A 26,883-nucleotide genomic window follows, 5' to 3' on the forward strand; every position below is an offset into this window, starting at 1 on the left:
TATTTCTTGAAAATAACTATACATGCAATATTGTTGGCATTGGAAATATACACTTGTCACTACCAAATCATTTCTTCTTTTATCTTGCATAATGTATGCATTTTTTAAACTTGACAAAAAGTTTGATTAGTACAAGGCAGCTTGATGAGTGTGGTTATAGAGTGATCTTTGGTGATCATATTCAAAAGTTTTGCAAGGCATCTCTTATTATGGCCAAAGGGTCGAAATCTAATACTTTGTATGATTTGCATATTTCTAGTGTTAGAGACTACATTGTAGATGTTATCGGATAATCACTTGTTTCTTGTTGTCATTGAACAACCATTTGTTTCTTTAGGCATCATTGTTTGGGGCATGAAAGCTTTGTGCCATTTGAATTATCATTCTTGTATAAATTTTTGTTCTCTTGGTTTTTGTGAGCATCGTCTCTTTGAAAAGTAAATGAAAATGTCGCATAAGACTAGTGGGAGTATGAGATCACAATGTCTTGATTTAGTTCATACTGATTTGTGTGGGCAAATACCCATGGCTTCTTTGGGAGGAGCATTGTACTTTGTTACTTTTATAGATGATGCCACAATAAATGTTTGATGGGCTTATTTTCTTCACAAGAAGAGTGATGAGTTGGATGCATTAGAAAACTTATTGGCATTTGCAAAGAATCAATTAGACAATAAGCTTTATTGTTTGAGGACTAATAATGGTGGAGAGGATATCTCTCATACCTTTACAAACTTTGTGCAAGCCATGGTATTAAGAGAGAGTTGACAACTTTTGAGAATCTTTGCTCAAAATAGTGTGGTTGAGAATCCTACTCAAATGGGTGGTATTTTAAGAGGATTGGTAGCTAGTACATGAGCAAATCATATGACCTATTCCATGTGATGTTTGATGTTAAGCTTGGACAAATTTTTAATGTTGAGGTGGGAGTGCCATGGGGTGGTGGACAACCTCATGTCTTATAGGTTAGATAGGTGGAATAGCTAGAGGCTCTTATTGAGCCATCTTTACATAGGTCAACAAGGGTTTCTAGACCACTAGATAGATACATTCCATCTTGAGACTATGTCATAGTCACGAATTGTGATGAGCCTTATTGTTATACAAATGCTATGAGTATGAAAGACAATCATAAGTGAAAGAGGGTATGTAGTCAAAGATAAATTCCTTGGAAAAGGATGTTACCTTGGAGCTAGTTCATCTGCCTAAGGGTAAACATGCATTGCTATGTAAGTGGCTCTATAAGCTAAAGGTATCTCTTTCTTATGCATTGCCTAAGTACAAGGTAAGGTTGGTAGCCAAATGATGTAAGTAGAAGAAAGGGATTGACTTTGATAAGATATTCTTACTAGTAGTCAAGATGATTGCCCTTAGCAAGGTTCTTACTTTGGTTACTAGAGAAGATTTGGAGTTGGTTTAGATGGGTATAAAGATCTCTTTCTTATATGGAGGTTTGCATGAGGATATTTACATGCGACAACTGATGGTTTTGTTGTGGAAGGTATGGAGTTGGGGGTGTATAAGTTGCGTGAGAGCTTACATGGTTTGAAACAGGCTCCCAAGGAACGATATAATAAGTTTGATGTTTTTATGCAAGCTGCACGGTGACAGAAATGTGAAGTGAGCGAGGGCAGCATTGCAAAGCTTGCAAACTCTGCACGGCACAGTTAAGTGGCCGGCGGGCTGGGAACAAGGTGTTCCCTACATGGCATGGGGTGCGTGCGCACGCACGCGCACGTGTGGAGGCTTGCGAGCATAATTTTTTTCGTGGAAGGAGCTTTGCCACCTTTGGCTTGCATGTCCATTTGTTGCAAAGGACTGAAGCCTTTCCTCCAACTACTCCGATAGACAGTTTCAGTCTGAACAAGGTCGCGGCGAGGCCCAAGCGATGGAGGTGTGGCTCCATCATTTCTAGCTTCGAAACGGCGGTACAGGAAGGTGCGTCACGCCATTTGATAATCAGATTGCAGACATCTTCTTGTGCACCTTTCACAGGTCAGCTTCTTGTCCATTTACCCCTGTTAAGGTCGCGTCCTCTATCTTCTGTCTTTTCGGCGCAACATTGTTATCAGGTATCCAATTATAGCTGCACTAATCGACTTTTGGAGACTGAGAGAGATCCATACCTGCTCTCGCTCTTGAAAACTCTGAAAATTTAGCAGTGATTTCATGACCTATTAGGTTCTTTAGTGCGCTGTATGAGTACTTCTGTTCTTCTGGAAAACGTTTAGAAAACTCCTTTATCTTCAACTGGTCGGAACGATTCTGTCTTGGTTGTTCGTTTATCATCATCGTAACAGTAGACCGGGAGATATTTCAACTAAAAAATCGGTTCGATATGTGCTTCAAGACGTCAAGTTTGATGACAATGCAATTTCCATCGCTCGGTTCTTGATTTATCACTTTCCTCTCTGGATTTGAAAAACCTTTCTTTACACTCTTCAAAGGGAGACACTCACATTGAACTGTAGAAGATTATATAACTTCTTAAAGTTGTCTATTGCAGAGGACGAACTCAAACTTCTGCAGAAAATGGATGCCAATCTGCGCAAAAAATTCAATAATCCATTTGCGGTTCGTGAGAACACATTACAGAGCAACTTCAAATGGGAAGCGGTAAAGTATCACTTTGTATACTGCTACAAATCACAAATTATTGATAACTGTAAGTGGAATTTGAAGAAGCATGTATTGACTCGGTCATTCAGTTTCAATACTGCACAGACTATGTTGAAGTTAGCTCAATTGAGCCAACTTGTATTCAGGCTAGTTCAGTAACTGTATCCTTAGTTTCAAGGGGAGGGGTGCTGTTGGGAAATTTCGATTGGACATCACATGTATCTGTGAAGTCATTGAAAGGATATGGAATAGTTCACTAAGCTTATGCTTAGTTGCTAGGGGAGGGGTGTTGTTGGGAAATTTCCATTGACATGACATGCATTGTGCAGTCATTGAAAGGATATGAGATAATTCATCTTGCCGCTGGCTGGGTCTTAATCTTTTCCTTCTTTGTGATATTTTTAGGTTTGGCCTTCAAACATCTTCCTAAACAGAATATTACATTAAATTGTGATTTTCTTGATGCTATGATGTGATTGTTCCTTAAGTCGTGAAGTCGAGTGGATAATTTTAACTTAATCTAGAAACGGGTTTCATTTTTTAACACATTCTTATAAAGAGCTAGAAGGTGTAGGCAGCTTACCGGGATTGTTTAGAAGTTTTAATGATCATTTCCTGTGTTGTTGTTGGAAAGGACCTGTAGATGTTGGGCTGCTTTTCATTACTACTTTCTTACATCAATGTTAATCAACTAAAAGATATTGAAAGGTTCCTCTGGCCGGCATTTATGATTACTGGCCAACTAATATTTATGGTCAGGCCAGTCAGGAGCTTTGCAGGTATTTATAAGTTCCACAGTTTAGTGTGCTCACACACACACACACACACACACACACACACACACACACACACAGTTTCTCCAGTCCTAAGTCCTCTGATCTCAGACACTAGACTCTTTTACTTCCAATCCAAAATTTTCAATACTCAACAAACCAGTGTCTGTCCTTTTCCCCCGCTTCTGAAACGAAACTGAGTGCAGGAACACTCACTCATACTCAATTCACAAAGATGGAGGGAGAAATGAAAATGTATAATGAAACATCAACTGTTTGAGAACAGAAAGAACTGACTAACTGAATGCGTGATACAACTGAGTGATGTAAATAGACAATGTTGGGACACAAGTTGGGTTGTGTCAAATGTGCTCAAAAGTGTGTAAGATGGTGTGGCACCTGGGATGAGATGGGCATTGCCCAAAATGCAGCTGGAAACTATCTCAACAGTTTTTACTTAGTTCTCACTGTTTCTTGCCTTGGTATTTGTGCGTTCAGCATGAGTATTTGTGTAGATTTGTGCAATGTGGGCAGCAGGTTACATGCCTTTAAGCCTAGTAGTTCTTGGAAGTTTGATCTATCCTCCACAACAAAGAAAAAATTACTGTGCACCCTTGTGTAGAATTTAGGGACAATCAAAATAGACTGGAGCCACCCAAATCACACACGATCAGATCTGGGGAGATGAGATTGGTGGCAGCATATATCCTACAAATATAGATTTATTGCATGATGTTAGGATGGAAATTGAGAATTAAAGCAAGCAAACAAACTCTAGGTAAAATGAAGTGCTTTGAAAAACTCCATTGCAAGTAGAATTGATAGTATGAAGTGTTGGAGATTAATGCTCCACTCAATAGATAACTATGTAGGTAATTGCTGACTATTTTTGTGGGCCTCCCATATGAGCATTGAGAAGGCATTTATGAGCAACACATTTACCTTGTACATCCTGAATATACATTTGGTGGTCAGTTCCCCTTGCGTACCCTAAAAGCATGCATGCAATGCCCTATTAGCATAATACTTTGTTGTTTGTTTAACAAGCTTTAACCACGCTTTTCTCCCTACACAACCTTTGCTTTGTTTCTTGTGTGCTATCAAAGTTTTCTAATAGAAGTAGAGGGTTGGGAAGCATTGACTATTTATTGTAATCATTTGTAATAATCAAAGTTTTTGTTTCTCCATATCCTTGTTTGTCACTTGCTTACATTTTCCTATATTCTATTGGGTACATGAAGATTTCATGGTGGAATGTTGAGGGAGTTTTTGTGAGAGTGTGCAACGGAAGAAGGAACTCGAACATAGAAGGAGAGAGAGAGAGAGAGAGAGAGAGAGAGAGAGAGAGAGAGAGAGAATTTGCAAGAGAAGAAGAAAAGAAACTTGCATTGAACAAGGAACAAATGCTGAATACAAAAGGGGGACTGATCAGTCCCTGCATGTAGGCTACAACGTCAGTGACGGCACCAAATTAGGCTAATGATGATGGCAGCACCAGAGATGCTATAAATAGCCAATAATCCCCAAATTTGACTGACTTGCCCCAAAAGGATTCCAAAAAGCTGGCTGACCAGCATTTAATGCTGGTCGTGCTGGTAAAAATGCCAGAAAAAATAAAGATGGCACAGAAACAATCCCAAAAGGCATGGACAATGTGTGATAGGAAAGGTCAATTGAGGAAATGCAAAAACTGCACAAGAAAAGCATATTGGAACCTGAAAACCAGAGGAAATGCATAGAAATGCACATAGATGGCCACTCTAGAATGAGTAGCCTTCCCCATCAATACACATGATAGACTTGTCAGAGCTCCAAAAGTTATCGTTTGATTCAGACTGAGACTCACAGGTAGGAGATGACCAGGCATGACAAACACGATTGCTAACACCCCCTCTTAGATCTTGGATGTGGCAAAAGGCCAAGGAGGAAACGGATCCTGGGGTGGTAAGAGGAATGCTAATATTGATGAAGTCTGTCAATGAAGACTGTCGATGAAGAAGCTCCTTACGATCTTGGGAAACCCCCTCTAAAACACTAGGGGCTAGAAAATTCACAGCCGCATCATTGAGATCGTTCCCCTCCGAAGGAGATGGGGGGTATGAGGGAACCACTGGAGGAGAGAGTGGGGGATGGGAAGGAACTTGTGGAAAAGATGGTGCACAAGTGTGAACGGGTGTAGCAATAGACAACTGCCTCGGAGGACCTTGTATAAGAGAAGGGAACGGAGCTTGTAAAGCTCTTTTGCCAACTTGTTGCAATAACAACCCTTGTAGTAGAATCCTCAATACAAATGGCTTGCTTAGTGACGACAACTTGGGTACCTAGCCTAGTAAGGCCATAAATTGAGAGGAGGGGAAAGCCCAAGTCTGAAACATAAAGGGCTTGTGAAGGGGAGCTTGATGCGTGGGTGGGAAATAAAGGCAAAGTGCCAACACCACAAAGAGGCACCAAAACAATGTCACCAACAGTGATAGAACCCTCCAACGAGCGTAGATCTTGCAAATAATCACCTCGTGAAGTCATATGACTAGAATCTCCACTATCAACTAGCCAAGGCCTCTCAGAAGATGAGACAATCACTGAAGAAGGCTCCTCCAAGTCAACAATATGAAGGAACATTGACTCATGGGTAACTTTTGGAGTAGAGGTAGAAGGCTCAGATAATTTAGCTCCATTCTTCGCTCCTAGACAAAGGCGAGGGTACTTCTTCCAACATTTCTTCTCTGGATATGTCCCCTTCCCACAGTATGGGCATTTAGGCTTCTTTGAGTCGGAGTCAGAACTTGAAGAATTCTCTAGTCTTTTAGCCTTTGACTTCCCTTTCTTCTTCTTTTCTCCTCCGAATGTGCAACAAAATCTTGGTGGAGATGGATCCTTTGGCTACCTCTTTGGTGCGCTTGTCATGCTCCAAAACAAGCGGAGCAAGCTCCTTCCATAGAAGCTTCTCACGGGGGACGCAAGCTCATCCCTCATCCTCCAACTTGTTGATATGATCCTTCATGAAAGGAGAATCATCAACAACGAGCATCCATCTCGAGAGTAATCTGGTGGGCAAATGTCTTTTGATGATACAAAGAAGCAAACTTTGTCCACCATTTTGTTGCTTTCCGCAACCTGTGCATATGCACTAGAATAGAATCTTGTAAGCTCCTAAAGAGGAAAGATTGAGCTCTAGAGCGTACCATCATAAGCAGGTTTCCAGGAAGAGTTTACAAATGCCATTATTCACTGTTGTCATCTCAAAAAAATTGCCTCATTAGATCTTGAATAAGCTTTGATGAAATGAATGCTTTGACCTCTTCATGTAATATTAGTGTGGAAGTTGAACAGAGTTCTTTTATCCAATCAAGTGGCCCAGCTATAGTTATAGATTTTATGTTTCGCACTTGTTTATTTTTTTGTCTGTCTTGATTTCGCAGGGAGAAAGGGTGCTTCCTCCTCAAACCCCAAACTTGTTATCTCAATCCAGTGGACGAAGATCAGATGACAAGAGGTGCATATATGCAGTGACAAGTTTGTAATGCAATGTTTCTTCTTTGAGCTTTCTATGCCATGGCTACAAATTCTGATAATGTGAAATAGTGTTTGTTTACAGCATAGATTTGGATTCTTTTAGAATGTCAGAAAACATCAGGAAGTCTCTCAAGCAGATCCCTGAGAGCCTGACAACCAGAACACCATCAAGGCAGAAAGTATGCAGATCTTTGTTCAGTGCCAAGTTGGAAAACGGCATAGAGAAATTTGGCCCTGAAAAGCGAAATTCTCACAAACAGAGCTTCTGCAAAGAATGGTTAAACAGTGGAAGCATCAGAACACCCAAGAGAGAACTGTTCAAAGTTGTGGTAAGCCAATTAGAGTAGTTGGATTGCACTGTGAAGGTCGACTGAACAGGTGGTCACCTTAGAATGCCAGAATGGGGATTCCTCCAGTTTGGTGTGGCATACTTTCCAAGGAATAGTCTGCTATTCTTCAGTTTCTCACATGATTCGAACCTGTAGGAGCTTCCAGTTCCAGAAACGATGCAAGAAACTGACCCTGTAGAAATAGCAATTTGTCTTTCTTGCTTGGATGGCCTACTAGGTAAGCTGACAAACATAATTAAAGGGAAACATGTTCTGCTTATGTATCACATCCTCTTAAAGGCTTTGGATGTCATGTAGGTGTGGTTGATAAGGTAATGGTGCAGAGTTCCTTTGACTTCTGCCACCAATTAAAACCGGAAGTTCTGGAGAAGTTCAGAGCAAAGATCACACCCTCCAAAGTTTCTTTTTCAAAGCTTCCAGAGTTGCTATCAACAAGTATTGCTTGCATTATAGAAACTGGAGAACATGCATATGCCAGAAGGTTAGGAGTGCTGTGGAACTCATAGATGTATGTTTTAAGAGTAATGATTTGATATTAAGAACTATATACCCATAACTCTGAGCTGCAGGGTGAAAAAGAGCACAGAGGAACCTTCTGAGATATCAAGTTTACCCCAACCCTCGTCTTCAGTGTCGTGCACAGGGAAAAGAAAGATGATCCGAGGGTATAATTTTCCCCATTGTGGAAGAAGAACGAACCAGTCATATCAAGAGCAAGCAAAAGAGTTTCAAGAAATATTTTCTTCAAAAGTCAGACAGATTGCAGAGGTCATGGATTGTTTGCAGCACAAGGAAGTGTTGTTTAAGATACTACAACTATGAAACATAAAGAGGTGATTCAAAACTGATCAATTACGATTCTTCTGTCAGAACTTAGAAAGCTGACATACTGTGAAACAACTTTCATGATAGCCTTTGTCATTTCCCCTGCACAAAAAGGTCTGTAGAGAGTAGAGATGTGACAATTTGGGATTCCAAATTGTTGCAAATGTGCAAAACTGGTAAGTAGATTTATTATGTAAAGGACAAGATTGAACCCAGGTAATACTGGTTATGCTTTGTGACAATTCGGGATTCCCAATTGTTGCAAATGTGCAAAACTGGTAAGTAGATTTATTATGTAAAGGACAAGATTGAACCCAGGTAATGCTGGTTATGCTTTGTGAAAGCTTACAGGTGTGAATTCTAAACATGGGCATGTACTCTTTTAAGACTGGAATTATAGTGGTAATATATCTAGATTGGCATTAGCGGGTATGTTAAAGCTGTACTAAAGTGGCTGCTTGGATGGTCAAGGAAAAGACTACAACTGAGAGATGATTAAACTCTTTGTACTTGCTATGGGTATTCAACTCTTTGTACTTACTATGGGTAGAGACAGTCCTTTCTTATGTTTTTCACAATTGTGCCTCTAGTTTCCTGTCCTCAAGGATTTCATTTGCAGTATCTCAAATGTTAGGAGTAGGTTATTGTTGTGTCTTATCTTTGACCAATGTTATCTTGAACTCTATCCAATGTGTGGGCCTCTTCCTAACAAGAATCTAGGTTGTGGTCTTCGTGTGGAGGGCCCCAAGGATTAAAAGTAAAAGGTAACACAAGAATGTCCAATGTCAAAGGCTGGCCAAAACACATCCATATAGTATACCTATGCTACATATGAAGAGGAGGTTTTCTATGCTACATATGAAGAGGAGGTTTTCTCACTTTACACATGAGAGAGAGAAAGAAAGAAAGAGTACATTAGTGCCTTTGAAAGGCCGATGTGGTCTATGAGACCACACCAATGAACTCTATTTCTCATCTAAAAGAGGTAAAAGGCATGCCTATGAGACTAGATGGTTGGCAATATTCTATGTAAGGATATGTTTGTGGTGTTGATTTAGATGATACTATCAAAAGAGAGAAGGAAAAACATAGAAATGCTCTTTCTTTAGGAATGTATATTTCTCATGTGGAAATGTAGCTTTGTGTGGTTGAGGAGTCTTAACATTTGTCTCACGTGGTGTTCAATGATAGCTTTAATCTCTAGCTAAACTAGGTCTTGTCTGGTGATATTGTCAATCTCTCGATGGCTCAAAAGTGAGAGATTAAATTTTGAGATAATATGCATATGTCCAAATGCATGAGAGGGAGAGAAATGTCTCTCCTAATTTTAATTTTTTTGAATATGTATATATACATTTCACGATTGGGGAGGGGAGGAAATGTGCCTTCCCTCCAACATCAGTTGATAGATTATGTGTGTATTATTGTACTTTATAATGAATTTTTTGAATATATATACACATCTTTTTTTTTTTGATATACAACACACATGTATGCCTAAGTGTTGAGAGAGAGAGAGAGAGAGAGAGAGAGAGATTAACGTCTACATAAGGCCAATGTGGCCTATGAGACAAAATCCAGAGCACATCCATGTCTAATGTCATCTCATCAGTAAGGTAAAGATAACATTACAAAGAAGTGGGTCGCCTATGAAACAATATTGAAAATAACTATATGATGGGATTATACTAGGGTTGAACCATGTGTAGTGTTGTTCCATTGATAGAAAAGAAAAGGAAAGGAAAGGAGAACCATATCTGATAGAGCCATGTACAAAAGTCTGGTGGAGACTATGTGTTGTAGCTGATCTCAAGATGTGCACATGATCTCAGCTATGATGCGGTCCCTAGTTGCTTCACTGATATGTTTGGTGGTGAGTCTTTGGTGTCTTGTGATAATGGCTCTAATCCGGCTGTGGTGTGGCCTCCTCGGACATGGTCCTGGTAGATGGGGTCATCATGCTCGACGAAGGGAAATGGCTCTATCCAATGCGACTCCATGGTGTGGCCTATAAGGTGTTTGGTGGGGTGGCTTTGTCTTTTGCTAGGTTGGTAGTGTCAATAGAGCCGGCTCTGCAGGAGAAGTTTGTCACTACTCTTTGTGTGTGTCCTTTTGGATGAGCTAGCTTCCTGTCTCGTAGTAGTGCAATTAGACGCCTCTCGAGCTCCAGGAGGAAAATACCTAGGCATCTTTGGTCCTCGTACTCCATGACGTGACGAAGGGGTCCAAATCCATCATGGAAGAGGCAGTGGTACCGTCCTCGTATGTCATAGTATACTATGCATCTACATATGTAGTGCTCCATCTCAAGCTCTCGACCACAAAGCTAGCAAGTCCTATTCTTTGCTAGGGTATTTGTCCATTTGCCTGTCTCCATGTGAAGCCTATGTGAGGAGGTGGGAATCTGTTTGATAGTAATCTGTACACTATGGGAGAGATGGGTGTCCATATATGATGGTCGAATAGTGAAACCATCATCAGAGAGAGACAAGAAATGACTCATGTAGAACTCCATCCTCGATCCTAAAGGGAGTGGTGGATGGATCCATGTCCTGCCTCAATCCTCAAGACATCAGCTCTGATCACCTGGTTCAGCGTGGAAGTTCCCATAGTCTGTGCCAAAAGGTCATTGCCCTGAAGAGTGCCTCCATAACTATAACTGTTGCCCCTAGCTCTACTTTGACAATGGGGTGTGGGGTGGAGGGCTTACTCCTAATCATGTGTGCTATCATCATGATTAATGGCCTTTCCATGCTATCCCAACGATCATAATAATCCCTCTCTACTCTAGTCTGATCAGTGAGTGGGCTAAGACGTCTGTGGTACAAGCTGCAACCCCATACCTCTGCTCCATATAGTAATGTAGGTGCGACTAGGGTGTCAAACAACCAAAGTTTGGTGCAGGGCTCTTGGAACTGTATGTGAGCACATTGACTCTTGAGTGCCCCTAGTGCTACGTATCCACGTGCTAGATGTGCCTCTGATACCCCTCTCAACAAAAAATGTGGGCCAGAGAAGGCGACTCCCAAACAGACATATTCCCTCACATGCTCCAATATGTCTCCCCCAAATGTGAACTAGTACATAGATCTAGTCACCCATGCTGCTGAAGTATTGAAAACCGTGGTTTTGGTCTTCCCAAGGTCCATTGTGAGGTCTTTATCTCTAACAGAAGATGTGCAAAGCGTCTAGATGGCATTGCAATCCCTCTAGTGAATCTGAAATGAGAACAATATCATCTGCATACAATAGTATCGGTATCAGCACCCCTGCCAGGTTGGCTCTAGCTCCTCCTCGGTCTATGTAATCAGACACTTCATCTATGTATAGACCAAACAATGTGGGGAAAGTGGACATACTTGTTTCACTCCTATGGTACTGTCAATCCTCTCTAATAGCCCAACAGGTGCTCGTACATGATCTATCACTGCCTCATATGATGCATAGACACCCCATCGTATACCCTTTGGTACTCCAATGTCCTGCAATCTCTGCACGATGAGAGAGAGAGAGAGAGAGAGAGAGAGAGAGAGAGAGAGAGAGAGAGAGAGAGAGAGAGAGAGAGAGAGAGAGAGAGAGAGAGAGAGAGAGAGAGAGAGAGAGAGAGAGAGAGAGAGAGAGAGAGAGAGAGAGAGAGAGAGAGAGAGAGAGAGAGAGAGAGAGAGAGCTGATACAACAAGCAATTTTCACACCAACATATTTATATATGCATGTCAAATTTACAAATAAGATAGTTAAAACCATAAGTAAATATTGTGTGTGAACAATCCTTTAATGGTTTAAAGTTAGTGTTTTCAAGATAGAACTAGTTTAGTTTCTATTTCATTCTTTGTTTCATACACTTTGTTCATCTCTTTATATTCACTATGTCTCCCCTACTTGTTATAATGGATGTTTTATGCACTTTGACAAGTGTATCTATGACACTCGCTTTACCAACTAGGGTGATGAGATATTTGAGATCTTCAATCTAGCATGCGTACTCTCACAACTAGATCCCCCTATAGGTCCTAGAAGACTTTGTGAATATCTTCACTACTACTGGCACATACTCCATCGAGGGATCCAACTCAGGTATCTTTGGAATAACTCATAGAATTTCAAGATGGGAAGAACCACCAAAAAGTGGTGAAGGGGTGCTTGGCCTATGTGGATCCTTTGCATACAACATGCATTGTTACTATGGGGAGTACCTGATACAACTGTTTTTGGCCTTGCTGCTTGAACTTATAGAACAACAAACACTTGGAAAGTTAACATAACAACAACTCTTGAACATTGCACATGACAAATAATAAACAAGAAACATATTAAAAGTAAGAAAATGAACATCAAAGGAGACATTGTGTTGCATAGACCAAAGCAATAATTCCCATTTCTTGACATTCCTCAAAATGAGATACATTGGAAATAATTATTATGTGTGCAGATTTGAAAGATTGTCTACTTTACATGAAAGCTAAAGTATACTTCATACTACGTGTAGGTTGTGAGCATGTCAATCTAAAACTAGCACGGTGGTCAACACTTGGTATAACCTAGTGAATGGCTATGTGGTAGCCATGATTTGAACCCACACATCCCTGAATACAAGGTAGTGAGATGAAATGCAGCTGTGGAGAACAATCACCTAAACTCAAAACAACCATGCCCTAAAATTGAGGAAAATCTGTTATAAAATACTTGTGCATGTCTTAAGTCTTGTCAAATGAAACGATGCTCATTGTGTTCTTTTCACCAATACTATTTTTTCCCTCTTTCTCAACTCAACCATCTATGTGACCTTGCTATTGCCATGGCAATTGGAACCATGTCAACTATGGCATGATTTCACAAGGCTTATAAATATAAGGATGATGTTTTGGAGTGCATCCATGCTCAAAACAAGCATTGCACCTCTTTTTCTTTCTCTTAGCCATTTAGAAAGATGAAAGTATACTTTTTCAACATTCAATCTTCAATGCATGGGTTACTTGAAATCTCCAATAATTAAAAGATTGATCCAAAGTTGTGTGATGCATTATTTCTGTGAGAATTTGTTGAAATACAAAATGCTGCTTGAACTATTTATATGATAGGGTGTTGTTTACACTGTCTATTTGACAATATTGCTGGCTTGAATAATTTGTTTGACAAGATTGCTAGTATAAATTGTGTATTTGACATGTTTGTCGCATGTTTTCATAGAATTCTACCTATTTGTGTAGGATATTTTCTGTTTATGCATGTTTATAGGATGTTATATGCCTGTTTATACGAGGCATCTAAATACAAACCTGAAATCCTAAAATTATAGGTACATGTCTTGGTAGTGAGAATAATGCTCAAAATATTAGGATTTTCTTGCAACATTCAAGATCCATAGAAAAGATTAATTATTTGCAAGAATCCTCTTCGTCATTAGTGTGATGATAACCATAATTGCTTGCATTTATTACCCAAAACAGAGAATGCTATATATGATCTAAAAAACGTCCCTAACCTTGCAAATTTTTGTAAAGAAACCAGTAGGATCACCAAATATTTTTGACTATGCTTCTCAAATATACAAACCGAGAACACTTGAAGACTTAACATAACACATAGCTCATGAACATTGCACATGAGAAAGAATAAAAAGGAAACATATTGAAAATGAGAAATAGAACATCAAAGGAGACATTGTGTTGTGCAAACCAGAGCAACCACTCCCATTTTTTGACATTTCACAAAATGAGATACAACAAAAATAATTGCTACGTGCACTGATATGAAAGAGTACCTATTTTATATGAAATCTAAAATATGCTACACACTATATTTAGGTCATGAGTATGTCATGGCAAAACCAGTGGTCAACAACAATGCCTTTGGAGCTCGTAAAGCGTGACTATGCATTAGTCGTCTACCTCCTTGTGTTAAATATACCATAAAGGAGGAGCAATGAAGATACAACTCTAATAGATATTGTTATCATGTACAAGAAAGAAGAGCTATAAATATTGAAGAGGAACATCGAATAGTGGTAGACCCTTATGATGCCATTCTCTTCAAAAGAGCCATGACTCGATAAACCCAACCTTGTCTCCTTAATGCCCATTGAAATAGATGGCATACAATACTTATGTTCATCATTGACATGTTGCAATACTTGGAAATGAAGGAAAGAGAGTTGTTATTGGTCCTTGTCGTCGTCAGGGCTTTTATAGATAGCCTTATTGATTATGATTACATGGATGTGCATCTAGCAATGGTAGAGGTTGGAAGATATGATGGCACAAGTTTAGATACAACGAGTATTATCATAGTAGCCCAAGAGTAGATAACCATGGTTGAGGTGGATTACCTTATATCCAAGGCTGAGTTTGAAGTGCTATAGCATTATCTTTTTGGATCAAGGCCTCAGGTTACGACAATGGAATTTATTGATCCCTTTGCCTTGAAGAGTACCTTGTTGAGAAAGGAGGAGATGAACATGTAGGATGAACTAGAAAAGATAAGATCTCTGACTATTATAATGTTCATGCAACAAAACTTGACTTTGGCTTGCATTGAGTCCCCTGAGACTAGCAGTGAAATCTTAGATCATTTGGATCATCTTTGGACTAGGTCACTTTTTTGTGAGAAAAGTGACAAGCGCTTGATAGAAAAGTAGCCCTAGATACCAACCTTTGGACAAGGCCTTGTAGGACTTGTTTTGACCCAAGATTTCAATATTTCCCTCATGGGGACTTAATGCACACCACCATGGTCAAGTTTTGTTGCATTCTGATTCTCTAGGTTACTTAATAATCATGTTATTGATTTGATCATGTGGTTCATGTCACACACACACACACACACACACACACACACACACACACACACACACACACACACACACACACACACACACACACACACACACACACACACACACACACACACACACACACACACACACACACACACACACACACACACACACACACACACACACACACACACACACACACACACACACACACACACACACACACACACACACACACACACACACACACACACACACACACACACACACGGAAGGATGTAGCTTTAAAGGAGTAAATTGATAGCCTTATTGCCAATGTGGTGGTCTCCCACAAGAATTGCTCACCAAGAGGGGAAAAAATAATTATAAAGATTTGAGCATTGACCAAGTTTGCACCCTTTTGAAAAATACTTATAACTTCTAGCTTGGAGAAGGTAGTGCTTGTCAAGTAGTCAAAGTTTATTTACTTATTTGACCAAGTGTATGATTGAGTAATGTACGTGTTTGCTGCATTGGGTGAGGTTGCCAAAGTGTTAGACTTGCTTCTCCTAAAGGAAGAGTTGAAGGGAAAGTGTGCCATTTTTTAAGCAAAGAAGAAACTCCTTTTTACATTTGAAGGCCCCTTCTTGTCATTGTTAAAAAAGCCAAGGAAAGAATGAGAATCTTTACTTGCATGTTATTGTATCTACCCTTTTTGTTAGTGATTGTTATAAGCTTTTGCATGTATTTTCTTGATGAACACAATAAATTTTTCTTTGTCACTATAAATCTAAATTTTTTAAGTAAACTTGTAATTCACATTAATGGGATCATAATGTGTAGTGTAGTGTATTTACATGCGGTGACATATGGTGCATTTGCATATGATGGCATAATCCGATTTTATTATGTAAACATGTAATATGTGTAGGTGTGAGCATGTATATGCAACAACTTAACTCTTATCTCTAGAGTACTATGCTACATCATGCATCGTAGGTATTACTACTTGCAGTGTACGAGTATGTTAAACTAGTCCAAATTTCTTAAACACAAGTTAATGGTTGTATATTTCAAGAAGCACAACAAATCTATTTGCTTGAAAAGATTGGAATTGAGTACACATTGCATGAGACAAAATAATATATACATTCCATTATTAGAGAATATACAAAAGGATTTAGCTTCCTAATTTCTTAAAACATATGGCATATATGGCAAGACCTTGCACTATATGTATGATAAGCCTATGAGGGAGGTCCCTCGACAACAAAGCTGAGTAATCAAGTTCACATCTTTGTTAGTAATAGTGAATCACTTTGCGTGGATGGCAATCAACTATGCATCATTAAACATGTTGATGGGAAACCCCTCAGCAATTGTTAGTAGGGCCTTCATGGTTGTATTAGTCCCTTGGATGGCAATGGACAATTAGCTATTTGTGCCCAATACCTTCCAAGGCTAGTCAATAGCATGTCTTGCAAAATTTCCTGAACCACCTTTTGGAAGGATGCTTGTATTAGGAGCTTGTAGCCACACTAGATCCACCTAATCTCACACATGACAAGGGCAATGGTGCTGAGTCTCCATATCCTCTTCTTTTGCGGTGGTCTTTGTGTTCTAGGAGGATCACCTACTATCCTAGAGGAGGCTCCACCTTGTGCTCTTGATGGGACCATGTGCCGAGTCTGCACTAGGAAACAACTAGTGACTTGTTTGATGCATGCCATCCAAGCTCTTTTGAGGAGGGTGGGATGGAGGAGAGACATAAGTTGGAAATGTGAGAATGGAGGAAAGAATGAAAATAAGATGTAAAAATGAAAAGAAGATTGAACTTGTAACTGATTAAAACCATAAATTGGAAAACTGGCCCCAAATGCTAGGGCCTTCTTGGCTTTTTTTTTTTTTTTTGGCACAAACAAGTTTTTGTGTGCTCTTAGCTACCTAACATTTGTACGCATTAAGTTTTGTTGCATTCTAATATAGTTAGATATTCACAAAATTATCATTTTAAAAATTATGGATGGATTGATAACAAGAAATTAATGTTGCCACGATTAATCCTTGGAAATTTCACACCATGTAGATTGTACAGAGGTATCAATCGTAAAGTGTGTAACAAGATATAGCAACTTTCCACATAGTTTTCATGTTGAAATTAACAATCATAACAAATAATATAATTAAGTAGAAAAAAATACAACAAAAAGACTCATACTAAAGTTAAGAGTAGAGTCTGAAAGCAAAAACTTCATTGATACATTTAAGTTAGTACAACTATTTCTAGTTAGACAAAGCTATGTGTTCTATGCATGTGGAGGACATTTGTTCAAAAAGGATAACAATACAAATAGTATTGATTCCATCAGAACGAATATATCATTTACTACTTGAAGATTCCTTACAAGTTGGAAGTCCTTGGGGATTATAGTACAACGTTAAGCATAACTCGTTAAGTCTATTAAAAAAGGCTTTGTAGCCCCTTATAGAGTATGGAGATGTTCTTTTGTGAAGTGATTGGGTCTATCTTGATTCTATGGAAGAAACCACCTCTTGCTTTCTGTTCAGTAGAGATTTTGCACAGTCTCATGAACAAGTCTTGAGTAGCTAGGCTTTGGAATAATGAGCTCATAAGAGTGTGGTCTTAGGGAAATTGTACCTGGCCTCCATTTGTGTTCCTTATGGAGATACCGAGGACCCCTTTGAGGGCCGCTTGAGGAAGTTGGGTTCGATTGAGGAGGAGGTGGCTTGCTAGTAGGTTGAGAAGTGCTATTATCAAAGACTGCATTTGTGCCAATAGATGCTTCGTTGTTGAGATGATCATGATATGGAGCTTTAAGAGGAAACTTCTTTGTGGCTATCTTATGAAAGCATAACCAGGAATGAGAGAGAGAAGAGCAAAAGCATAAGCAAGAGCAAGAGCTATGGAGGTTTGAACTCAAGAGAGTAAGATTGGTGTGTGGACAGTCATAATGTGTGATCTCTCTTCCCTTTATTATTCTATCATAGTAAAGAATAATGAAGATTAGTGTGTGGGAATTCCAACAGTTACAATGTGTGACCCATCTTTCCTTTATTATTCTATCATAGTAAAGAATAATGAGTAAAAATGTCAGTGAATGATGGGTGGACTTAGATAAAGCGAAAGGCAAAGGTTAGGAATTTATGCTCCTAGACTTGAAGAGGATGAGCTTTAGAGATGCCTTCTAGAAATCAATTCAAGCTCTCTTTGACAATAACTCTTCTAGGTTTTGTTGTCTCATTGGCTACCTACACGACTGGTCACTGGATACTAAAAGTTTATTGATGATAATCTCATTATCATCCATGAGGACCCAAAAAACATTTCTAATCTTTGCCACTTGTAGAATCCATTGACATCTCTCATGCTGTAAGATTCCTCTTCGAGTGAAGTTCTAACATTACTATCGAATGAAGGAAAGGATGTGGTTTGTAGTTTTGATCTAGAAGATATTAGCCATGGAAAGATTATTATCTACTTGGATTGCCTTATTAGCATAGGGACATCCATGCAGAGGATCATATGGCTTTTTGCTAAAATCAACATCAAGATGGAATGTTTGAAGGATAATTTGTAATCTTCTTTTAGGAGACATTGTGTCAAAAAGATGCTACAATCTATTATTCTCTCTCTCTCTCTCTCTCTCTCTCTCTCTCTCTCTCTCTCTGTGTGTCTCTCTCTCTTTCTCTCTCTCCACCCCTTCCTATCTCTTGTATGGATTCTTGTACCCATGTTGTTCACTTGTTAGTGTGCTCCCTTTTTTATGGAGTCCCTTGGAATTTGGAATGATATTGCTTGGTTAGATAGGTTATTGAGCTGGGTCATGTTAAATGTGACTCTTCATTGCTATTATCCATTTGGATTAATCTTGTGGCTATGGGTTGTGGGTCAAACCATAGGAGTTAAAGATTAAGATGCAATGTTTTCAATCATGCTTGTAAATTTTCTCCAAAGAAATGCAATTGGGTTGGTAAAATGCTAAAGGTACCTCTTCGTTGTATCCATCTAGCTTCATTGCAATTCTTATGTAAATGATGTTTCTATTATCTCTACTAGGGCCATACTTTCATTGATTCATGAAAATGATCAAGAATGAAAATATTCATGAGACCTTGCTAAGTTGGATTTGATGCCATAAAAAGAAGTGGAGTGTAGACTGTTGGAGGTAAAGGCGTATGTGCCTAACCACCTATGTATTACTACGCTCACAATACTTGTACACCTGTACACTATAGGTGGTGGGTGCCCATTTTATTTCACTAACATTTGAATAAAGGGAAGGCCGATCACACATTGTGATTGTTGGAGTTCCCACATCTTCTCTCTCTCTCTCTCTCTCTCTCTCTCTCTCTCTCTCTCTCTCTCTCTCTCTCTCTCTCTCTCTCTCTACGATAGCTCTTGCTTTTGGTCACGAGCCTCCACTCTAGGCACTATAATAAGGTCAAGCTCAATTGCATAAGTCACCATCTGAATGACATCTATACATCCAAGATCCATAGATCATGCATCCGAAAGCATAGAACCCATATGTACTTCAAGCTCGTAGTTGCATAAGCCACCAAAGCAACCAAGGCATGTAACCACAACCAATACCAATGTAACGGAGCTTAAATCTCACCTCAAAAGCATGTGATACCATATCGAGAAGTATACATAACAATCAAAGTAGCAGTACATCCAACCGAGTATCTCCTAAAGTATCAATGAACATTAGGCATAAGATTTTTACATTGATAAATGGCATTCAGCTTTGTTATTACAACAATGAAATCTCTAAGAAAACTAAGCCAAGTGTGTACTCAAATAAACCCAAAAGCATAACCATACCATTCAAATACCAAAATAGCATCCCCAAAGCGTCAAGCATGCATTATGGAATTTATTGTTTGCTATCCAAATCAAAATAGTTTTGTTCTATGTAAAATACAGAACATAAAATTGAATATAATTAACTCTATGATGCCTAGATTCGTGAATCTTGTCACACTCTTTGTTTCTAGCTATAAAAAGCCTAAATTCGATACCATATGCAACAGTTATGGCCAAAATACAATAGTACTATCAAGCTGCCATAGTTGTCTATGACTTCTATAGTATGCTTTGTATCCACTCAAAATGAATAAAATGGCTTCTCCTTAGCTCAATAAGCACTCAACAAGGCTCAGCTATGCCTTGGAAAGTTCATCGGACAAGCATTGAGCAAGCTGGAATAAGTTAGAAGAAGGAAAGACTTAATGCATACCTCGAGAGAAAGAAACAATGGCTACCATGAAATCTTGGGTTGAAACTTTGAATCCAGGCTGAAGCAAAGAATGAAGAAGCTCCTCGAATGGTTGGATCTAATACCAGTTGAAAGATAGTGGGATTCATTGTGACATGTACATGCTCTCGTGATATTTATTGGATGTCGTTATCCTATCATGGGCTGATTGGATCTCTTGGCTTAAACCTGGTACTTATGTTTGTCAGGGTGTTATTAGTTGTATTTATGTGTTTTTGGGTTATGTATTCAACTTTGCTCAGTGGGTTATGCATTTGGCAGTTCTCTTCATTTATCTTTAAGACCTACCATGTGTATGATGTCTATGCAAATTGAATTTATGGTTTTTGACACACTATAGTTGTGATAGCCTTCAGTGCTGGTTGTTCCTAGCTTCTTTCTTCTTGGCTACTCACAGTTGGCTGTAGGCATATTGTTGTAAATCATTACATCAACCTGTAATTTTAGCTCTATGCATTCTATTTGAGGGCAGTCACCTGGCCTTGCTAGTCTTATGCTAATAGGTTGTGGAGAACTCATTACTTTGGCAGTATCTCCTATCTCTCACTTGATTTAGACGTAGTTTTAGGGTTGATTTGGAGGGTATTACAATAGTCTTGCCCTTCCATGTACTTGCATGGTCTCATTATGGCTACTGGTTCTCATGACAATGTTATCTTTAATGTTGAGAAACTAGATGGTACCAATTACATCTACTGGAAGTCCTAGATATGGTAGGTCTTAGTGCAGAAATTGCAAGTTAGACCACTCAAAAATGGAGGTGCAAAATCCAAAACATTGTAGCCCAAGGATTGGGATGAACTAGATGAGCTATGCAAGTCCACAATCATTTTATCATTCTCTAAGTAGGTTTACTATAACGTTGTAATTGGAAATCAGACTATATATGAGCTTTGGACACAAATTAAGAACCTTTATGACAAGCAGAGTCCTACATCTCAAATGTATTGGCTGAAACAATTGATAGAGATTCGCATGAAGGAAGGGACTTCTATGTATGCACACTTGAATGAGTTTTGCTCCATCATCTGTCATTTAGCTTCATAGGAAATTGAGTTCAAGGATACTTTGCATTCTTTATTTCTACTTGGTACTCTACCTGAGTCATGGGACAATGTTCATACAGCTCCCTAGGCTAAGGATGGGCTAAAATTGCAAGATGTTAAGAGTTCCCTCTTGACAAAAGAGGTGAACATGTCACATTCATTGATGGTTGCTCACATAAGATCTGGGCTTTCCCTATTAAGCATAAATTGAATGTCATGTCTACCTTTCAGCATTGGCTTGGTTTTGTTGAGAACCAATCTGGGTATAGGCTGACATACCTAAGGCTAAATAATGGATGTGAGTATGTCTCAAAAGCTCTTGAGTAGTTTTATGATGAGCAAGATATTAAGCATTAGTTGACCACCCCCTATGGCCCTCCCCAAAATGGTATTGATGAATGCATGAACAGGACGATTCAGGAGAGTCTCCAGTATGCTTAGCCAAGTAGGCTTACCCCAACACTTTTGGGCTGAGGCAATTACTATTGTTGTACACTTATAACGGGTCCCCTTTTGCACAACTATTGATTGCCAAGTTGTAGGGGAGGTATCCATCATATGCTCATTTGCATATCTTTGGTTGTGAGGCATTTTGCCATGTTCCCAAGGATAAGCACAATAAGCTGGATCTTAAGTCCATGAAATACATCTTTCTTGGTTATGGAGATGGAGGTGAGATGGGCTATCACCTATGGGATCCACAGGCTCACAAGGTTATCCGCAATCATGATGCCATTTTCTATGCAGAAAATATGCATAAACAGCCTGAGCAGGTGGTTGAGGTATGCAGGCTGATCTTTGGGGAGGAGCCTCCTGCTCCTATACAACCAGCTAGATAGCCTGCAGCAACTGATACTCCAATGGCCCAAGCCCCACCTATTGTGCAAGATTAGCCTACCCCTATTAGAACTAGACATTAGCCTGAGCGCTTTACACACTCCAATGGATTATGTTACGGTGACAAATGTAGGTGAGCCTCTCCCTTATGATGAGGCTATGCATAGAGATGACAATCACTCATGGGATAGAGCTATGCAGTTAGAGTTTGACTCCTTACAGACTAACCATATGTGGGATTTGGTTCCTTTGCCTAGTGGCAAGAAGGAATCGCCATGCAAGTGGGTATACAAGCTAAAAAAAATCCCTACACACCCCAAGCCCACTTATAAGGACAGATTGATAGCTAAGTGTTTAAAGCAAGAATATGGTGTTGACTTCGATGAAGTCTTTTTTCTTATGGTCAAAATGATGACCCTATGCTTTGTACTAGCATTGATTGCTCAAATTTGGACCTTTATTAGATGGATGTAAAGACATCTTTTTTACATGGGAACTTGCTTAATGAGATCTATATGTAGCAACCTAAGGGCTTTGAAGAAAAAGGCAGGGAACACCTAGTGTGCAAGTTGAGAAAGAGCCATTATGGCCTTAAGCAGACACCTAGCAAATGGTACCACAAGTTTGATGTTTTTTTGCATTCACAAGGATATAGTTGTAGTGTTATGGATCTATGTTTATACACAAAGAAGATTTGTGATGGCAGCCTTATGATTTTGGTACTCTATGTGGATGATATACTTATTGCTGGGAGTGCTCATGATGAGCTGGATGCCTTGAAAATGGAGCTCAAGAAGAGCTTTGAGATGAAGGACATGGAACATGCCTCACATATTCTTGGGATGTGCACACGTGCAATCGCTCTAAGGGAATTCTTTATCTATCATAGGAGTATATCCAAAAAGTCATTTAACGGTTTCATATGCAGGATGGTAAGCCTATTAGCCGTCCTCTGCCTTCTTATGTGAAGGTTAGTCAGCAGGCCAATTGCCCACAATCTGATGAGTAGAAGGCTAAGATGGCCAAGATCCCTTATTTATGCCTCCACTGTAGGCAGTTTGATATATCCCATGATAGCCACTCATCTTAATATAGCTTTTGCAATGGGAGTTGTGGCATGCTATATAGCTATACTTGGCAGATGGCATTGGGATGCTGTTAAGGGCATCACGAGACACTTGAAGGGCACATCACCTTTGTGCATATGTTATGGTGGCTAGAATACAGGAGTCGTGGGGTACACTGACTCTGATTATGCAAGATATGCAAACAGTAGGAAGTCCACCTCTGACTATGTCTTCATCTTTCATGTAGATGCTATTTCTTGGATGTCTGGGGTGCAGAAATACACAGCCCTCTCTACTACCGAGGAAAAGTATGTTGCACCCACCACTAAGGCTTGCAAGGAGGCTCTCTGGTTAGGCCATCTAGTGGTAGACCTTGGTATTACTAATGTAATCCCTACACTGCATTCAAATTCTATGAGTGCTATCCAGTTCGGTCTTTCATGCAAAGACAAACACATTGAGGTGGGTTACCACTTCATCAGAGAGGTCATTGAGGACAAGTCTATTGACCTTGTCAGCATCTCAACTAACCAAAATCATGCATATATGCTCATGAAAAGTCTCTCAAGGGAGCATTTTGCCTTCCTTAGGAAGTTGATGGGTGTTGGATGAGATGTCGTCTTTCCTCATCCTGTTGTACTTATGTACATTTGTACTTTGTCACTATTTTCTTGTTCTCTTCTTACTAGGGGCACATTGGCCTTTAAGTGGGAGGTTGTTAGGGGTAAAGGTGCATATGCCTAGCCACCAATGTATTACTACACCTGCACACCTTTACACTGCAAGTGGTGGGTATCCATCAACATCACTTCATTCTTTATTCTTTCAGTGAAGGCTCTTGCTCCTTCCACCATAGCTCTTGCTTTTGCTCTTGCAAGTCTCCACTCTAGGCTCACTCCCTTCATAGATGTCCTCCATTGAAAGTGATTGGCTTAGGTATGTCTTCTCCAACAAGAAAGCCAATGTTTCTTCTATCTTTAAGGTGACAAGTGGCACAAATTCTAAGTATTCCATTTAGAGAAGCATTCCACTTAAGAGATTGAAGGCATGCTACTTTATGGCTTGATAAAGAAAACATGTGCTAGAATAAGCATAATAAGTTTTACAATATCAAATCCATCAAGAAATCAACTATCTTAGCATGGAAGCCACACTATCAACAAGTGATTCTTTTTTGTAAACATGATCATTAGTAAAATTTCCCCCAACAATAGATTGTATAAATGGTCATACATCCCTCTTTTTGCCCTTTTTTCCATTGAAAGAGAAGAATATCCTGTGTGCTTGTGGTTTAAAATCCTTTAAAACTTATCCAAAATCCAAACTTTAGATAAATGAGGCATTCATCATAAATCAATTGGGTACATGTGCTCAATAATGCTAAGGGGAGGATTTATTTGTAGAAGTGAGTATTGCTTCAGTTCTTCTATATAATATTTATTAAGGTGCCATAAGACTAGCAAATTATCCTAGATTCCTAATCATTATTTTCTCAATACTAGAGGCATAAAGTTTTTTTTGGATATGCACTTTTTTAAAAGACTCCTACTCATCATTTTGATTACCTTTGTTATTGAATATCCATAAGCTATGATTTAGGTTAGGGAAACTCCCACATATGTTTTGCTATCTTTTTCATTTAGAAATCTCATAGCTATTTTTCAAGTTACAAAAATTGCTCATTTACAAGCATACTAGATACAAATAAACAAATATTATAAATCCAAGTCCCCCATCACCTAAGCATTTTCCTCTAAGTAACATCCCATTATGTTTTCAAATTAGCTTCCATTTCTTCATACCATATAACTTGTTCTAATACACAAGGATCAAAATTTGGATAGGATTCATTCTACCACTTGACATTTAAATTGGATTAACAATATTTGTGAAATATAGACACAATGGAAAATGTAGGGGCTACTACATGTTTCCTAAGCTAGTACTCATCCAATCAAAATACCTAAAAGCAACATAAGGTTCCCCATATTAGCCACATTAACCTATTAACTCAATTGGTGTACACAAACCAAATAAATTTATTAGTCAGCTGTTTTTTTTTGGGTGAATCTTTCCCCTCTACAAGTAAAACATAAGTATGGTACCTTACGGCTTGTAAGTTGTAATCTATTGAACCTTCAGCAAATGGTGAAACTCAACCAAAGAAAGTTTTAGTACATAGATAATCCATCTACATGTGAGCTAATTTTTGACTTGTTCTTTTGATCAACAAATATTTAGTGGGGAAACCTACTTAGAAAATATCACCACTAGGATTGCTCATCTATGTGGTCAAGCCACTCTAAACTCAAGCATAACAAAGCAAAAACTTTTAAGAGATCTTAGGGAGAAGAAATAAAGTAAATAACATAATCTTTAAAATATCCTTTTTATATCGCAAGTATTTATCTATTAATAGAAAATTTAACATAAAAAACCTTTCAAATTTCCTTTTTATAATGCAACTATCAAGTATACTAAAAAAAACCTTTCACTTTAGCTCTTAGAGTGAAGCTTAAAGGCGATCTTGAAGACTAGATTGGCCTTCTTAAGATGCATAGATAATGCCAAGATTTACTGAAACATGTACTAAATAGATGATCAACATGTTGGGGTTTAGTTTTTTGTATCGAAATTCTAGTTCTAGTAGCATAGTTATGTTTAAATAGGACGACTCTTCTTATGTGTGAGGGATTCTTCATCCAATAGTCCTTTACTCGTTGAAGAGTTTGAATTTTATGGCTATAGAGGCATTAAGAACCACTAGAGAGATTGTTTTTTTCTTTGGCCCACAATTTCCTAGCCCCAAGTTAATACCAAAAAAGCTAATGGAAAAACTTCATCCAAGGGAAGCGACACATTGGACATGGGTAAAGGGGTACCTTTCATAAACCTTGGTGAGCCCATATCCCCATGTCTTCCATGTAGTTTGGGGATGTAGAATCTTCCATCTCTCTTTGACTATTAGGAAGATTGTTTTGGTCATCTTTTTGAAAATCCATTCTCTTTGTAAGCTTGGTTCTAGGTTTAACTGCAATGTTAGCCATGCTCTTCATGACATTGTCATTGCCTACAAATGATATACATATAGTAAACCTCCCAAGAGAAAGAAAGCTAGCACTAATCTCTTTAGTATGGAGAGTGGTCCTTGCTAACCAAGTCTTGCTATCAACCATGTGGTGTATTACTTCTTGGGCCTTGTTAAGGTCATGTATTTACTAGTTGTGAAGGCAAAGGCAACATGGGACAACATTATATAGTCTAATTCGAATACATTCTAGGAATAACATACCCACTCTAGAGCAAAGCCTTAATGGTGAAGATTATCACTAGACTCCTTCCAAGTGAGGGGGGAAGTAGTTGCTACTATGGACTAGAGTCCATAATTCCTGCTCCTTGAGTAACATAGCAACCTAGCACATACTTAATTTTTCAATAGATCAAGGCCAAAGATCCCAAGCAAAGGTTTATAAATCATATCTCCATCTACTATTATACAAGCTTGGAAATGTGTCATAGTCCTCAATCTCACTTAAACAAAAGATGGGTAGTTTCCTCTTCAATGATAACTCGAGGTCAAATTATAGCCATACCTTGAAACAAAGGACAAATTTTTAATGCAAGGTTTTCCACAAAAGTTGCTTCTAAAGTGAGAGAAGGGTTCTAATCCAAGAGACGTGAGAGAAGCGAGGTTTTCACACGAGTTGCTTATGAACTGATAAGAGTGCTATTTTTTATTTACTAAATGAAAATAACACTCATAGATGGACTTCATTGCCTCAAAGCAACCATGGCCACA

At 38.9% G+C, this 26,883-nt stretch overlaps 1 protein-coding gene across 2 annotated transcripts; it reads left to right on the top strand.

Annotated features, from left to right (window-relative positions):
* Nucleotides 1-1,569: 1,569 nt before the first annotated feature.
* On the top strand, nucleotides 1,570-8,466 carry LOC148030046 (uncharacterized). Of its 2 annotated transcripts, none has more exons than XM_087686314.1 (7): nucleotides 1,570-1,995; nucleotides 2,507-2,616; nucleotides 6,812-6,885; nucleotides 6,988-7,234; nucleotides 7,391-7,472; nucleotides 7,553-7,736; nucleotides 7,825-8,466. In XM_087686314.1, the coding sequence occupies exons 2-7, from the start codon at nucleotides 2,533-2,535 to the stop codon at nucleotides 8,075-8,077; spliced, it is 924 nt and encodes a 307-aa protein (XP_087542440.1). In that variant the 5' UTR covers nucleotides 1,570-1,995; nucleotides 2,507-2,532; the 3' UTR covers nucleotides 8,078-8,466. The 2 variants fall into 2 exon arrangements, with proteins under 2 accessions (XP_087542440.1, XP_087542441.1); XM_087686315.1 differs by having other exon boundaries at nucleotides 1,570-1,938.
* The last annotated feature ends 18,417 nt before the right edge of the window (nucleotides 8,467-26,883 follow it).

This window comes from Lygodium microphyllum, chromosome 10 (genome assembly GCF_053477565.2).
Source record: "Lygodium microphyllum isolate KBCC chromosome 10, Lygodium_microphyllum_v1.1.10, whole genome shotgun sequence".
Lineage (NCBI taxonomy): Eukaryota > Viridiplantae > Streptophyta > Polypodiopsida > Schizaeales > Lygodiaceae > Lygodium > Lygodium microphyllum.